Below are 16,220 nucleotides of genomic sequence, written 5' to 3' on the forward strand. Positions count from 1 at the left end.
GCTCACAGATTCTCTGCTTTTCCCATGAAGAGTCCCTGACAGATAATGTTAGTCTGCCGGTTAGCGGCCATCTTGTTTGTGGGATTATCTTTTTCTGTCAGTCACTTTTCCTGATCACCAGGGAAACCCGCCAGCACTCCAACAGGATATGGTGTCACATCAGCGGCCGTTCACATGGCAACCGCCTCAAACAACTTTAACTGTATACATTATCCTAGACAATACAACAACTTAAACTTTTTTTCTCTTCATCAGCTTTGTTGTATTTGTGATGTTGCTTCCTGTTATAGTCTGTCTATATATGTTCTATATATGTAATGGTTGATGGTGATACATGCATTATCTGGATGTAAATACTGGATTCTGACGGAACAGAATGCACACAGACAGATCTCTCTCAGTCATTATATCCTGAGATGGCAAAATTACACACTTCATTCAAGTAAAAGGAAAAGTACATGTATATTTATGTTTAAAAAGACTCTGGTAAGTACTGACTACACTTTTTCACTCAAGTTAAAGTAAAGAACTGTGGGCTCTGACATATACACTTAAGTAAAAAGTAGCCATTACTACCTTTTTTAGTGTTTTAGTAAAACGTTGTCCAAAAATCTTTATGTACTGATATCAGACAAATCTACTGAAGTGTAACAACAGTGTTGTAAGTGTAATACCAACATAATAACAGTGTAATAACAACATAAGTGTTTTCGTACAGTGTAACAACATATTTAAAAAAGGAAAGTAAAAGTAGCCTTCTGATACCAGAAAGATCTTCAGTAACTAACTATTTGTACTTTGTTACTTTCCATCTTTGATTATGTAAATATTTATATATATAAAATACCAGTGATTATATCAAGGTATATACAATCAACTAGTTTACGGTCACCACCCAACTGTGTTATCAATTCCTTTTACAAGTAGCGTTGTTGTTACCATAGAGATGTGTCCAAAAGCAGCCACCTGGTGCTGGATGTAAACTCTGACCCCCAGGCCCTGGCTACTGTCCTGCTCCTGACCTCCGACCCCAGTAGGGAGATCTGTCTGCTGTGTTCTGTCTCCTGAGGGGCTGAGGGGCTGTGGGACCAGCAATGCTAGCTAGCATTAACACACCTTTACCACCCTTTCTTTAACAACCCTCCTCCCCCACTCCCCCCCCCCCCCCCCCCCCCCCCCCCCCGATTGGATGCATCCTCACCCTTTCACCAAATATGTTTTATCGTTTTCAAGAAGTGCAGTTAACCTGGCAGTGTTAAAACTGAATGAACAAGGCCTGTTGGACAAATTGAAAAACAAGTGGTGGTACGACAAGGGCGAGTGTGGCAGCGGAGGCGGAGGGGAGAAGGTTAGACACCATGTCGCCAAAAAGACGTATTTTTTTTCTCTCGCGGGTGAAACTGTTGCCGTGGTAACGGGGGCGTCTGCCGGGGGGCGACCCTGCGAGCACAGTCGCCCCCTTTGTGGGCACGTGCAGAGAGGGAGCCGCTACTGTCAAACCAAAAAACGTTTGTCTTGCAAGACATTAGGGTGTCAGATGGCTGAGCGGTTAAGGAATCGGGCTATTAATCAGAAGGTTGCCGGTTCAAATGACGACGGTGAATGACGTTGTGTCCTTGGGCAAGGCATTTCACCCTACTTTCCGCGGGGGAACGTCCCTGTACTTACTGTAAGTCGCTCTGGATAAGAGCGTCTGCTAAATGACTAAATGCAAGATGTGGCTCTTTCAAAAGATCGTGTTCAGACCAAGAAACTGGTGGCGAGGAACCGATCCTGATCCAGCGAGTGGTTGTGATTCTGTCCACATATTTCCAAAACCTGATACAAGACTCCAAATCTGAACTATAACCTTCCTTCATATGTGGGTAACACAACCTTTGGTTGAATCTGCTGAGCCAATCAGAATCTATCAGTAGTTCTGAGTTGACAGTAACGGGCCCTGATGTTGAGCCTGAGGCACCGGCAGGATGTCCCCGTTCCAGGAAGTGATGCAGCCCGGGGCCCCGCCTATATGTCTGTAGCTCCGCCCCTCCCCACCCCCTGACCAATGAGCATAGAGACATGTAAGTGAGTGGGGCCTCTGGCTGGGTCACTTTGTGAGAGTGCTTTGTTGGGCTCTTCTGACTGAATAACATAAAATAACATGTCCTATGATGTTATTTATGTTATTTCCCCCCCCCCACACACATGGTTTGAAGAACTCCTGTAAACCTTGCCGTATTGAAACTGAGTGAATCAGGCGTCTTAGACAAGCTGAAAAACAAATGGTGGTACGATAAGGGCGAGTGTGGACCCAAGGACTCGGGAAGTAAGGTCAGTGTCCACCAGTCTGGGGCCCTCACTGTCTTACTGCACACCCACGCACAGAGTAGGTGATAATGCTCATAATGTACGGAGGAGGTGATAATGCTCATAATGCACAGAGTAAGTGATAATGCTCATAATGGGCAGAGTAGGTGATGATGCTGATAATATACAGAGTAGGTGATGATGCTGATAATATACAGAGTAGGTGACTCATAATGTACAGAGTAGGTGATGATGCTGATAATGTACAGATAGGTGATAATGCTGATAATGTACAGCGTAGGTGATAATGCTGATAATGTACAGAGTACGTGATAATGCTATTAAGGTACAGAGTAGGCGATAATGCTGTTAATGTACAGAGCAGGTGCTAATGCTTGTATGCTTGTCATTAACAGCACACTCAGGGTTGATGTCATTTGTATGCTTGTCATTAACAGCCTCTCTGAGACAGTCAGAGTTCAGTGGTTGTGCACATGAGCAAGTCAGGAGCTGTACTGCCAGCAGCATGTAAACACAGGAACACTTATCTCTCTCCGCTGCTAGTGAGAAGGCCTGTTCATCTCTGAAGATCCTTCACTGGTTCAGGAAACAGCTCAGATCACTGATAGCGCAGTTCTACAGCATGCAGCTATTAACCTGCAGTTTCCTCTGAAAGCTGCTTGAGCAACAGTTAGACCTCTCTGATGTGGTTGAGTAGCGAGAGAGCGTCACTCCTGTTTAAGACAGACGACGTCTAATTACACAAGTACAGATGAAAGGGGTTAGGAAGCCATCGAGATTCAAGAGACCAGAGTAGTGGACTGGTGGAGTGAGTCATTCATGCACCAGCTAATTGTTTGTCTCCTTAATGGCTGTCATGACATCACAGTCACGCTAACGAGATAGAGATCACACGGTTGGCATGGTTACGCACAGTTATAGCACAAGTCACAACGTTCAGTGTCAGAGCAGACCTAAAGTGGGAAATGTTGTCGTGTGTGTGTGTGTGTAATGTTGTGTTTTACGTGGGTGTAGTTTTAGTCGGTGTGGTAATTGTGCAGTGTATGTGTGTGCGTGTGTGTGTGTGTTGTGTGTTTCCCATCACCACCACCATTTCTCTGACTGGCTGCCTCCTGTGTCGTCCCCCCCCCCCCCCCCCAGGACAAGAGCTCTCAGGCCCTGAGCCTGAGCAACGTGGCTGGGGTGTTCTACATCCTGGTGGGGGGCCTGGGCCTGGCCATGCTGGTGGCCCTCATCGAGTTCTGCTACAAGTCCAGAAATGAAGCCAAGAGAATGAAGGTGGAGCCGACTGAACACCCCTCCCCTCCTCACCACCACCACCACCACTCAGACCCCAGCACCAGCCCCCAGCCCAGCCCCCAGCCCAGCCCCGTCCCCAGCCCCACCCCTGGACCCAGCCCAGCCCCCAGCGCCCACAGCTTAGCCCCCTATAGTGAGGTGTTCCCTGCGTTTGGGAGCGACGGGGAAGATAAGATGTAGAGGTGTTGTAGGAACCTCCCCCCCGTCCTCCCCCCTGTCTAGGCCCCAGATCTATTCTACTGTAAGTAGACTGAGCTTGGTGAGCGTTGCCGCGGTGACTGAGTGTGTGACAGCTTCCTGTTGTGTCCAATGACGTCATCTCCGCCGCTTGTCTGGTGTGTTTGGCTGCAGACCATGTTGTTGCTGTTGCCTACGACACACACACCTACCACACACACACACACACGTACACACGCGAAGACACACACACTCGCATCGCACACAGACACAAGCCGTGTCAGACGTTAAATCAACCCCCATATTGAGCCATAAATTACTCTGAGTGTTAACGGTGCGGGTTGTTGAGATAAGAGGCTCGAGGTTAACGTAAACTAACTGGCCCTTTAAGAGCTTATTGATCTGGGACCTCCTCTTCAGATATTTCCCCCAGGTCCATGAATATTACAATTGTAGATGTTTCCATCTGGTCCTCGTGTGTCTCTGACGTGGTTATGTGTCCCACGGGGCCTCTAGGGAAGCCCGTCAGTATCTGCTGTTGCTTGGTCAGCTTACCTGTCGTCCTGCCCACATCCATCACCACACCTGTAATAACTGTGGTAGTAAATGTAGTCACAGGCTGGTACAAACTTTATTGACTGGCTCTCACACTCTCATCTCTGTCTAACTCTGTCTCTCTCTCTGTCTCTCATCTGTCTAACTCTCTCTCTCTCTCTGTCTCTCATCTGTCTAACTCTGTCTCTCTCTCTGTCTCTCTCATCTGTCTAACTCTTTTTCTCCCTCTCTCTCTCATCTCTGTCTAATGTCTCTCTCACTGTCTCTCTCATTCTATCCCTCTCACAAATAATTTATCTTTGTCTCCCTCCCTCCCTCCCTCTCTCTCTGTCTCTCTCTCTCTCCTCTCTCTCTCTCTCTCTCTCTCTCTCTCTCTCTCTCTCTCTCTCTCTCTCTCTCTCTCTCTCTCTCTCTCTCTCTCTCTCTCTCTGCAGCTGACATTCACGGAGGCGATGAGGCACAAGGCTCGTCTGTCCATCACAGGCAGCGTTGGGGAGAACGGCAGAGTCCTGACCCCCGACTGCCCCAAGGCAGTCCACGCCGGACCCCCCCTACGCCAGAGTTCCGGGCTGGCCCTGGTCTCCTCGGAGCTCCCCTGAAAACCAAAAACTTCCCAAGTGCCTTATGACAGAACCACCCAGAACCCACCTCCACCAGTGTCCAGTCCAGGACCACCCAGACGTACTCACCCCCACCAGGCAGTGAGGGGAACTCAATATCGCTAGGGAACAGGACAGGCTAGCTAGCTAGCGGGAGACAGAACACACACTCCCTGGCATCACAAACAGACAAACAGGAAGGACTTGTGTTGGGGTTTTTGAAGCTGGGAGGCCATGCCTCCAGTCACAGACGTTCAAAGGGTAACGCAGCGTGTTTGTAGACCCCGAGATCTTCCTCACCCTCGGGGAGACGGCAGGAGAAGAGAGGGGCGCTGTGGATGTGGACGAACGAGACCAGAAAACTGTCAACTTGAAACGTTAACTGTGTATTTATGAGGCTGTGAATTGAACCGCAATCAAGATTGTTTTCAAATCAAATAGTATTTGTGAACAGACTAGAGCAGTATTCAAACAGGGGAAAGATACTTAACAACCTCACTGGATATCAATAAACCGTGAGTTTAACCCTCACGTTTCGGCAAGTGGGTGAACGATATTAGTATTAAGTAGAACAATAACTTTATTGATATAAATGAATATATTATTAATAAGCTGTGAAGATTAGTAAATATGTATATTCTGTTTAAACAAAACGAAAGAAAAAAATATTGCTGTACATAGCAGACTGAAGTACATGCTTGCTTTTTAACTGTAAATAGCAGGTCTAGTAGAGGATAGAAGATACCATCTTTAGAGAAATGATTCATCGCAATAACGAAGAAGACCATGCCAGCTCTAACAGACGAGAAACTAAAGGACAAATGAATCTCATATGTTAGACGTTGGAAACATACTGTACAGTACAAACGTTAAATGCTCAGATTGGGGGAGGGTCTTACCGGTTATTTACGTGTAAAAGAATTCAGCAATGAATGGTGACCAGCCCCTCCCCCTTACATAAGCCACACCCCCTCACTGTGCAGTCGTAGACCAGGAAGTGGCAATAGGACCCACATTTTTTTCTTTTATCAATTGTTTTTGTAACAAGCAGTTTACTGCCCATGTCGTCATCGTGAATGTCTACTGTCGAGGTCTCTCATCTGGGTACAACCTTTTAGTTTCACATTTTTGTGGAGACAAAGCAAAGTGTTGAGGAGGGAAAAAATTTGAAAGATTCAGATTTTCTTTCAACTGGTTATTTTACCAGTTCAAGCTGCTTTTTCCTATATCCAGTACTGAAACCTGCTAAGAAGACACCATGTGGTATTGAGCCATAGGCACCTGGGACCTCTGAGACCCAGTTGGGTCCTTGTAGCAGGACAGTGTCATCCCAACCACAGGGCTGGGACACACTCTCACACATTCCTCACCCTCTCCCTCTCCCTCCCCCTCCCCCTCCCCCTCCCCCTCCCCCTCCCCCTCCCCCTCCCCCTCCCCCTCCCCCTCCCCCTCCCCCTCCCCCTCCCCCTCTCCCTACCCCTCCCCTCACCCTCTCCCTACCCCTCCCCTCCCCTCACCCTCACCCTCCCCCCCCCCTCCCCTCCCCCTCCCCCTCACCCTCACCCTCTCCCTCCACTCTCCCTCACCCTCCCCCTCCCCTCTCCCTACCCCTCCCCTCACCCTCTCCCTACCCCTTCCCCACCCCCCCCCACCCTCATTGGCACCTCTTACCTTCTCTTAGAGGTTTTCAACTCAATCTCACCAAACAAGTATCTCTGTTACCTTCACATAACATAATTATGATCAATATTATACTTTTGGTGCCCCACCATCCACACACACACACACACACAGACGTACACACACACACATAGCAGAGGTTACCTTGTTGCTTCAAGAGGATCGACCAGCTAATATAATTCAGACCTGTCGTCTGTTGGTCTTGCCATAAGTCTGTAAAGCTCAATGTTCAAATAGTGTCCCATTTTTGTTTCAATTGTACATCTTTATTTTGATTCTTTTTTAGTAAAAATAAATTCAAAATGAGTCTTACTGTGACTTTATTGGTGGAAGAAGAGTGTCTCTTTCCTAGGAAGGCTGAGCTGAGAGGTCTGGTGGAATGGCTCTAATGAGGACAATAAAACCATGAGCTTCCATACTACAGCGTTGGTAAAGTTTATGAGTACAGGGCTTTATGTCTCCCTGATGTGAGAAGGTGGATTAAACAGTCTATACAGCACTGCAACTATTAACATGACAAACGATCCCTCAATACCAGAATACAGCCAACCAATTAGTTTGTTCAGAGGACAACACTACACTGTTACACATGTTCCTTCATGACCTTCCACCCCAGGGAACATGCCTCACACACATGGACACAACATGTATGAGAGGGGAAGGGGGGGAGGAGAGAGGAGGGGTTGAAGAGGGGAGGGGAGGGGGTGGAAGAGAGGAGAGGGGGTGGAAGAGAGGAGAGGGGGTGGAAGAGAGGAGAGGGGGTGGAGAAGAGAGGGGGTGGAGAAGAGAGGAGAGGGGGTGGAGAAGAGAGGGGGTGGAAGAGAGGAGAGGTGGTGGAAGGGAGGAGAGGGGGTGGAAGAGAGGAGAGGGGGTGGAAGAGAGGAGAGGGGGTGGAGAAGAGAGGGGGTGGAAGAGAGGAGAGGTGGTGGAAGGGAGGAGAGGGGGTGGAAGAGAGGAGAGGGGGTGGAAGAGAGGAGAGGGGGTGGAGAAGAGAGGGGGTGGAAAAGGACAAGGTCTGCTGTGCAGATGTGTGGACAGATGGCAGAGTGGAGCACTCAGCTCCTTGGGGAGACTCCTCACTGCTGCAGAGTAAACATCTACCTTTCCTAACAGCATCCTGACCTAACAGTCTCCAACAGTAGTCTGGCCTACGGTCTTGAACAGAAGAGATCCAGAATATCTGGTTCTTGTCTTGATCCTGTTCCTAGTTCTGGTCTCCAGTCCTGGCCTGGGTCCACCTCGTCCTAGAGAACGGACGTAGAGATCTGACAAGGAGCTTCTTTGCTAGTTGCCTGATATAACCAGTCAACAAACACATAAAAACAACCAACCCCAAGACAGGAAGCAGCTCCCACCACCCAGGAGTCCCTGAACATCTTCTCGGGCCCAGAGCCTGACCTGAGCCTGGTTGCGGCACCTGTAGAAGCAGGGCCTGGCCACCAGGGGGTCCCACACTGCAACCCCCCCCCCCCCCCCCAGTCCAGATCGCTTTCATAATATCAATGTACTCATTTAGAATCAGAATCAGTTTTTATTGCCATGTAAGTTTACACAAGCATTGAATTTACTGTGGCAGAAAAGTGCATACAATAAACATATATGGATCTTAATTTAAAAACTGGAATGTATCAATAAAATAGAGAAGTCTTAAACTAAAGAGCTAAACAATATGTTAGATATAAAATAGATATAAATATAAAATGTTACAAGAAAGATATAAAATAGCACACGGTTTTATCCATCTGTGACTCGTCACTGCGTCGTACACATTTCCTCTATTTCCACTAGAGTGAAAGCTAAGTATGCTTTTCATGAGCTGTGGCTACTATCCTGAGTCTATAGCATGTTTATACTGGCTTCTCAGGATCACAGAAGACCTTCAGTGAGCCACAGGGAAAACAGCCTTGCAGTGGACCGGAAGGGATTCTACAAGGGACTCGTCGCCATCTGGTGGCGATGTGAAGTTAGTGACAGCAGAAAAAGTTGCAATGCAGAGGTCAAAATAGATTTTGTCATTTCAAAAGCTCAACTAATCAGAGATATGAAGTAACAAGGTACACTGTTGCATTGTTATTACATTATTATTATGTTGTTATTACTTTGTTAGTACACCATCATTTAACTGTTACACTTTTCAATCGTCCTTTAATTTCATGTTTGTCAAGGTCAGTAAAACATACAGAAAACATTCAGCAAAACGTGTTTGTTTTTTCAAAAACTGGCATTTTAAAAAAACATTCAAAGAGCCTTACTACTGAGTGTAAATCAGCAGCAGTTCCTAATCTACACTCTTTTTGTTATATATTTCTGCCTCTATAAAAACAGCAGATTCTCTACACAGAACACCTACACATTGCTACATTCACGCAGGTTGGTCATCCCCCCCTCATGAGACCATCCCTCCTCACAGGATGCAGCAAGGGTCTCCAGGGGTGTAATAACCGCTCCCTTTCACCATCTTATCTACAGTCCTGATCAGCCCTCTGATCTGAGCTCGGTTGTTTCTGCTCTGGGCTCCATCACAGTCCTCGGCTGCAGAGTCACGAGTCTCTCCCAGATTGACAGACGATCCTGTGGTGATCTCTGACCGGGCTACAGCCTGCAACAAGCTTTCCATCTGGGCCGGATGAATGCTCACATTCCCCTTCACATCCATCAGTCTCAGTAATAGTTCAACTTTGAGCTCATCGTCGTTGGTGGTTGAACGCTCGTTCCAGTGCATGTTGTCAACGACGTGGACCCTCTTTCTGCAAAGTTCCACCAGCTCCCGTAGGTCAGAGTTGGCGTTTATGTGTTCCCAAATGTCCATCCCCTGGTCCAGGTCGTCGCCGTGGGTGAAGAGGATAACGGTGTGACTAAACATCTGGTTTCCGAACCACTTCTGCAACCGCTGCACCATAGCCTTCTCCTCCCGGGTGAACCTGCCCACTTGCAGCACCAACAGGAAGGCATGGGGGCCGGGGGCAACACCCTCCAAGCCACATATTACCTCCTCTTTCACTGTCCCGCCAGCCCCGTCCGGGGACCCCAGGCCCGGGGTGTCCACCAGGGTGAGAGGCCTCCCCTCCATGCTGCCTGCTCGGACCTTCCAGCACTGGGTGTCGGCGTGGGGGCGGCAGGAGGTGTGGAAGAAGGCCCCTCCTCCCAGGAGGGTGTTTCCAGCGCTGCTCTTCCCCGCTCCCGTCTTCCCCACCAGGATCAGCCTCAGCTTCTCAGGTCCCCGGGGGACCTGCACCTCTGGTTCCTGGAGAGAAGCCAAGCTCAGCACCTCTGGTTCCTCGAGAGAAGCCAGGCTCAGCACATCTGGTTCCTTGAGAGAAGCCAGGCTCAACACCTCTGGTTCCTGGAGAGAAGCCAGGCTCAACACCTCTGGTTCCTCGAGAGAAGCCAGGCTCAGCACCTCTGGTTCCTGGAGAGAAGCCATTCTCAGCACATCTGGTTCCTGGAGAGAAGCCAGGCTCAGCACCTCTAGTTCCAGCTTCTCTGGTTCTTGGGGAGGAAACAGCAGAATGTCCAGCATGTCTGGTGGCATTTCTACGGAAACTTGGCCTGCTTTTTATACACAACAGATGCATGCACTTAATCTAAAATGTAAAATATATTTTATATATATTTTTTATAAATGAATATAATAATATGGCAAGGCAAATAAATAGTACTTGTTGAAAGGCAAATTTGTTGATCTCCATTTTTTATTTTTAAGTGTTATAGTTTAAATCAGTAGCATTAAGCAACTATTTGGGTGAATATTCTTCTCAAAAGGACAGTTACAATTTGGGGTGAGAAAACATCCATGTAATCAGAAGAACAAAGTCCAAATGACCACATGATCAAACAATCAATCGACATGCTAACCTAGCCAGGCACACAAATAATGACATTATTAACATTGTATTGCGGTTAAGTCACAAGGACATTTGAAAGAACATTAACCTTGATTTGACACACACCAAGTGCATCAGTTCTATTCAGTATATCGATTTCCAGTCTAACACAATAGAGGTGAATATGCAGATATTATTTAGATATTTATATATTCATATTCGGTTTAATTTCTTCCTCATTGCAGTTCTGTTAGTTCCATTTGATAGTTTGTTGTTTGTTGTAGTTGATGGAATGTCTGGTTGTCACGGCTACATTACACCCAGAATTTTAATTTTGGTGCATCACCAGTAGTGATGGTATTTCTGTTTGTGGTGGTTTGTCTGGTCTACAGCTGTTGGTATGTCTGGTCTACAGCTGGTGGTTTGTCTGGTCTACAGCTGTTGGTTTGTCTGGTCTACAGCTGTTGGTATGTCTGGTCTACAGCTGGTGGTATGTCTGGTCTACAGCTGTTGGTATGTCTGGTCTACAGCTGGTGGTTTGTCTGGTCTACAGCTGTTGGTATGTCTGGTCTACAGCTGGTGGTATGTCTGGTCTACAGCTGGTGGTATGTCTGGTCTACAGCTGTTGGTATGTCTGGTCTACATGTCTGGTCTACAGCTGTTGGTATGTCTGGTCTACAGCTGGTGGTATGTCTGGTCTACAGCTGGTGGTATGTCTGGTCTACAGCTGGTGGTTTGTCTGGTCTACAGCTGTTGGTATGTCTGGTCTACAGCTGGTGGTTATGTCTGGTCTACAGCTGTTGGTATGTCTGGTCTACAGCTGGTGGTATGTCTGGTCTACAGCTGGTGGTTTGTCTGGTCTACAGCTGGTGGTATGTCTGGTCTACAGCTGTTGGTATGTCTGGTCTACAGCTGGTGGTATGTCTGGTCTACAGCTGGTGGTATGTCTGGTCTACAGCTGGTGGTTTGTCTGGTCTACAGCTGTTGGTATGTCTGGTCTACAGCTGGTGGTTTGTCTGGTCTACAGCTGTTGGTATGTCTGGTCTACAGCTGGTGGTATGTCTGGTCTACAGCTGGTGGTTTGTCTGGTCTACAGCTGTTGGTATGTCTGGTCTACAGCTGTTGGTTTGTCTGGTCTACAGCTGTTGGTATGTCTGGTCTACAGCTGTTGGTATGTCTGGTCTACAGCTGGTGGTTTGTCTGGTCTACAGCTGGTGGTATGTCTGGTCTACAGCTGGTGGTATGTCTGGTCTACAGCTGTTGGTATGTCTGGTCTACAGCTGGTGGTTTGTCTGGTCTACAGCTGTTGGTATGTCTGGTCTACAGCTGTTGGTATGTCTGGTCTACAGCTGTTGGTATGTCTGGTCTACAGCTGGTGGTTTGTCTGGTCTACAGCTGTTGGTATGTCTGGTCTACAGCTGTTGGTATGTCTGGTCTACAGCTGGTGGTTTGTCTGGTCTACAGCTGGTGGTATGTCTGGTCTACAGCTGGTGGTTTGTCTGGTCTACAGCTGTTGGTATGTCTGGTCTACAGCTGTTGGTATGTCTGGTCTACAGCTGGTCTGGTCTACAGCTGGTGGTATGTCTGGTCTACAGCTGTTGGTATGTCTGGTCTACAGCTGTTGGTATGTCTGGTCTACAGCTGGTGGTATGTCTGGTCTACAGCTGTTGGTATGTCTGGTCTACAGCTGGTGGTATGTCTGGTCTACAGCTGTTGGTATGTCTGGTCTACAGCTGGTGGTTTGTCTGGTCTACAGCTGTTGGTATGTCTGGTCTACAGCTGGTGGTTTGTCTGGTCTACAGCTGTTGGTATGTCTGGTCTACAGCTGGTGGTATGTCTGGTCTACAGCTGGTGGTTTGTCTGGTCTACAGCTGGTGGTATGTCTGGTCTACAGCTGTTGGTATGTCTGGTCTACAGCTGGTGGTATGTCTGGTCTACAGCTGGTGGTATGTCTGGTCTACAGCTGGTGGTTTGTCTGGTCTACAGCTGTTGGTATGTCTGGTCTACAGCTGTTGGTATGTCTGGTCTACAGCTGGTGGTATGTCTGGTCTACAGCTGGTGGTATGTCTGGTCTACAGCTGGTGGTATGTCTGGTCTACAGCTGGTGGTATGTCTGGTCTACAGCTGTTGGTATGTCTGGTCTACAGCTGTTGGTATGTCTGGTCTACAGCTGGTGGTATGTCTGGTCTACAGCTGTTGGTATGTCTGGTCTACAGCTGTTGGTATGTCTGGTCTACAGCTGGTGGTATGTCTGGTCTACAGCTGTTGGTATGTCTGGTCTACAGCTGGTGGTGTGTCTGGTCTACAGCTGGTGGTATGTCTGGTCTACAGCTGGTGGTGTGTCTGGTCTACAGCTGGTGGTATGTCTAGTTGTGTGGTCCTCCAGGCTGGAAGAGCTTCTGGGTGAATTCCCAGGTGTCTGTGATGGTCTTCATGGCTCGGGCGGTGACAGAATCTAGGGATTTCTTTGCTGCTTCATCAGGATCGTCTGCTTTCTCTGCGACTTCCGCTCCCATGACCCCCCCCTGGATGGCCCCCGCGGTGGCCACGACCCCGGCCGCCACAGCAAGCCCCACCCCAGCAGCTGCCCCCGCCCCCAGCCTGGCTCCCACAACTGCCCCTGTTGTCGTCGAGTCTACAACTGTTGCCCCGCCCGCTACCCCGCCCACTCCCCCCCGATTCCTACTGTTTTCATAAAATCTTTGCTGTTTTTCAGAAAAGTATTCGTCATGACAACAGCTGCTGGAATGGCAGCACACAATTCTTTTCCTTTCGACAGCAAAAGTTTATCGCCCCCCGGTGGACAGTTAAACTCCACGGCTAATTGGGTTGCTATGGCGGTCAGCAGTCCGGTCACCAGGACGACGGGCAGCGTTGATGTAACCGCCAAGCCAAGGAATGCCCCCATCAGCACCCCGGTACCCACACCCGCCAACTTCCTCAGTGCCCTGTTCCTCACCCTTTCCCTGGCTCGCCTCCTAATCCCCCCCATGTCCTGCTTTTCTCCAGCCTCCTCCAGCTCTGCCTTTATCTTCTCCACCTCCGCCCTGATCGCTTCAGCCAGCTTCTGCAGAACCGGGTTGGTGTAGCATCCACCATTCTTGGCCGCCATGCTGCATATGGTTCTTATCAACTCAGACACTTGGAAGTCGTTACTCCAGTATTTGTTGTCTGTGGACAAGTCTGCCTGCAGCATGCAGGTGAGTTCTTGCATCTGAGCTTCACTCAAGCCGCATCTCTCCATCTTCTGCAAAAGATGCTGATCAACAATCCTCTTCTTCCAGTGTTTATTGTCGATCACGTGAACTCGGTTTCCACATTCCTCAACAACGCTTTTGATTGTTTCTGAGTTGACCTTCTTCCCGTTCGTTTTGAGACTCTTCCTTCTCTGGTCGAGGTCGTCCTCTAAGAAGTCGTGGATTGTCATGCCCTTGTCCAGCTTATCGCCGTGCGTGAAGAGGACAATCGTGTGTTTCCGGGCCTCTTCCCCAAAACAATCCCAGATCTTCTTCACAGACTCCCTGTTCTCTTTTGTGTACCTATCCACCTCAAGCACCAGCACAAAGGCATGTGGCCCCGGGGCGCATGCTGTCAGACAGGACACCAGCGCATACTCCAGGTCCTTCTCAGGCCTGCTGGTGTCACAGATCCCCGGAGTGTCGATCACGACGAGCTTCTGCCCACACACAACACCCTCCACAAGGGTGCAGTCTTGAGTCTGAGACTCAGAGGAACATTTATCGTCGAAGGCTTTCCTGCCCAGAAGAGTGTTCCCCGCGCTGCTCTTCCCTGCTCCCGTCTTCCCCAGCAGGACGACCCTCAGTTCCTCTGGGCCTTCAGAGAAGAAACGGGTCTCTTTAGAATGGGCCTTTTTCTGCCTCTATCTACATTTGTTATTTATTTACAATTTACTCTAGGCTATTTATATAATTGTATTTGCATTATCTGCGTTATCTGCAATACTATCGTGAAGGGACAACCAGCATCTTCAGACATTCAGCAGTCAACTAAACTTTAACAAAAGGTTACATTACATACAGTAGGAATTAAGGCCGAATCCCAATACTCTGTCTTACCCCTACCCCTTACCCCTAGCCCTTAGTTTTGCGCGTTTTCGTGAGAGTAAGTGGTGTCCATGGGCGTATCTAGCCCTATTTTGGGGGGGCTGGAGTCCCCCCAAAAGTTTCATTAGACCCCCCCCAAAACATTTTTTTTATACATATATTTGTTTTCACTATTTAAAATAATATTTTTTAAAATAATTCTGGGGGAACATGCCCCCAGACCCCCCTAGTTTTGCTGGGTCACAGGAAAAATTATAGGTTTTATCTAGGGGTTTAGCCCCCCAAAAGTAGGAACCTAGATTCGCCCCTGGTGGTGTCCCAATACTCTTTTTGATTGAGGGGAAGGGCTTAGACGAAGGGGTATACACCCCTTAAAACCAAGTGTTTTCGGGAGCTTACTTGAAACCTAGGGGTGTGTGAATCCTGCTCAACTGCTACAATGGCGGACAGATCATCCAGAATCACATAAATGTAATATTTTCAGTTTAAATAACTGATTAAAAAATGATGAAACTTAAAAAGTTGTATGTTTTCTCAACCCCTGCAGGTTATTGTAAATAAATCAGTATTTGTAAGCTGATTTATAGTTATCTTTCTCATACCATTTAGCAGTTTTATTTATATTCGGAACAAATGTATAATTTCAATTTACCACTCGAGTTTTCCATAATCGAATCCGTCTGTTGCCCGGTTTCCTCCAGGTTCTTTAGGAGTTAGCGCACTTTACGGAGAGATCAAATGCTACAAATGGCTTCATCAGCAGCGTATTCATATATAGGGTTGCCGTAACTCCCTCCCTCTGGTGTAGTTTCGTTTTCCTTTCTGAGTTTCGTTTTCCATGGCATTTTACAGGAGTAACTCGTCCGACCTTGAAACATGATTGTCTGGCATGTTTTATCAGCGAGAGATATTACTGCTCACCAACAACAATTATTAGAGCTAGAAGTCAACAGGTTTATTCATTAACGTGGATAAAATTCCATGCATCTCTCCTGTAAACAAACAGTATCCACTTCATATTTTGCTGCTAGTTGGCTAGCCTGCATTTGCTCCCAAATGAAAACCCTTTGAAACAAGTTTCACAAGACACTGTGCCAGCGATATTTCACTGCTCAACTATCAGCGTGACGTTCGACACCCTCCGTTGTTGATGGCCTGACAACCGCCCCAAAATAAATTAGCCTCCAATATCTGTCTGCTTGTGAGTTTGTGTGACTGTAACATGGTAATACAAAAACGGGAGAGGCCGTCGCTATGCAGCACCAGTGTGTACTAAACATACTGCCAAAAGGGATTCCAAACTGACTGCCTAGGGTGGAATGTTAGTTGCATTTAATGTGAATCAAACGCCCATCGTATAGACTACTGATCAGTGTCAAGTTTTACGGGTTTGTTTTTGGTGGTCTTAAAAGGTAAAGGACAATTCAGACATCCCAAGTCTCCCGGAAGGTCCGGGAGTCTCCCGCATTTCAATAGCGGCTCCCTGACGCCCGCAAATGCTATACAATCTCCCGGAAATCGGGGATTAGTATTTCGACCGAGCGAGAGACTGTGAAATTGTAATTTCTGTTAGAGATAGGTGCATCACGCGTCATGACAGCGTTTTGTTGGGGGGGGAGGGGGGGGGGGGGGGGGGGGGGGGGGGGGCGTGCTGTTGAGGGGTACTTCATGCGTCCGGATTGCGTCCCGGGGGGGGGACTCCCGGAAATGAG

The 16,220-nt window shown here is 48.0% G+C and overlaps 2 protein-coding genes across 4 annotated transcripts; one reads left to right on the plus strand and one right to left on the minus strand.

Annotated features, from left to right (window-relative positions):
- The first annotated feature begins 1,189 nt into the window (after window positions 1–1,189).
- LOC124468249 (glutamate receptor 4-like) lies at window positions 1,190–6,283 on the plus strand. The gene is made up of 3 exons (XM_047020909.1): window positions 1,190–1,348; window positions 3,451–3,588; window positions 4,776–6,283. Exons 1-3 carry the CDS (start codon window positions 1,190–1,192, stop codon window positions 4,938–4,940), a joined length of 462 nt encoding a protein of 153 aa, XP_046876865.1. The 3' UTR covers window positions 4,941–6,283.
- A 1,917-nt stretch (window positions 6,284–8,200) lies between these two features.
- Window positions 8,201–15,640, minus strand: LOC124467922 (GTPase IMAP family member 9-like). 3 transcript variants are annotated; one of them, XM_047020437.1, is made up of 3 exons: window positions 15,161–15,640; window positions 9,988–10,109; window positions 8,201–9,888 (listed from the first exon to the last, which is right to left on the minus strand). In XM_047020437.1, the coding sequence occupies exons 1-3, from the start codon at window positions 15,174–15,176 to the stop codon at window positions 9,025–9,027; spliced, it is 1,002 nt and encodes a 333-aa protein (XP_046876393.1). In that variant the 5' UTR covers window positions 15,177–15,640; the 3' UTR covers window positions 8,201–9,024. The 3 variants fall into 3 exon arrangements, with proteins under 3 accessions (XP_046876393.1, XP_046876392.1, XP_046876391.1); XM_047020436.1 differs by having other exon boundaries at window positions 8,201–10,109; XM_047020435.1 differs by lacking the exons at window positions 8,201–9,888; window positions 9,988–10,109 and adding an exon at window positions 13,069–14,278 and having other exon boundaries at window positions 15,161–15,631.
- Window positions 15,641–16,220: the final 580 nt, after the last annotated feature.

Source organism: Hypomesus transpacificus, chromosome 5, assembly GCF_021917145.1.
Source record: "Hypomesus transpacificus isolate Combined female chromosome 5, fHypTra1, whole genome shotgun sequence".
In the NCBI taxonomy this organism is placed as follows: domain Eukaryota; kingdom Metazoa; phylum Chordata; class Actinopteri; order Osmeriformes; family Osmeridae; genus Hypomesus; species Hypomesus transpacificus.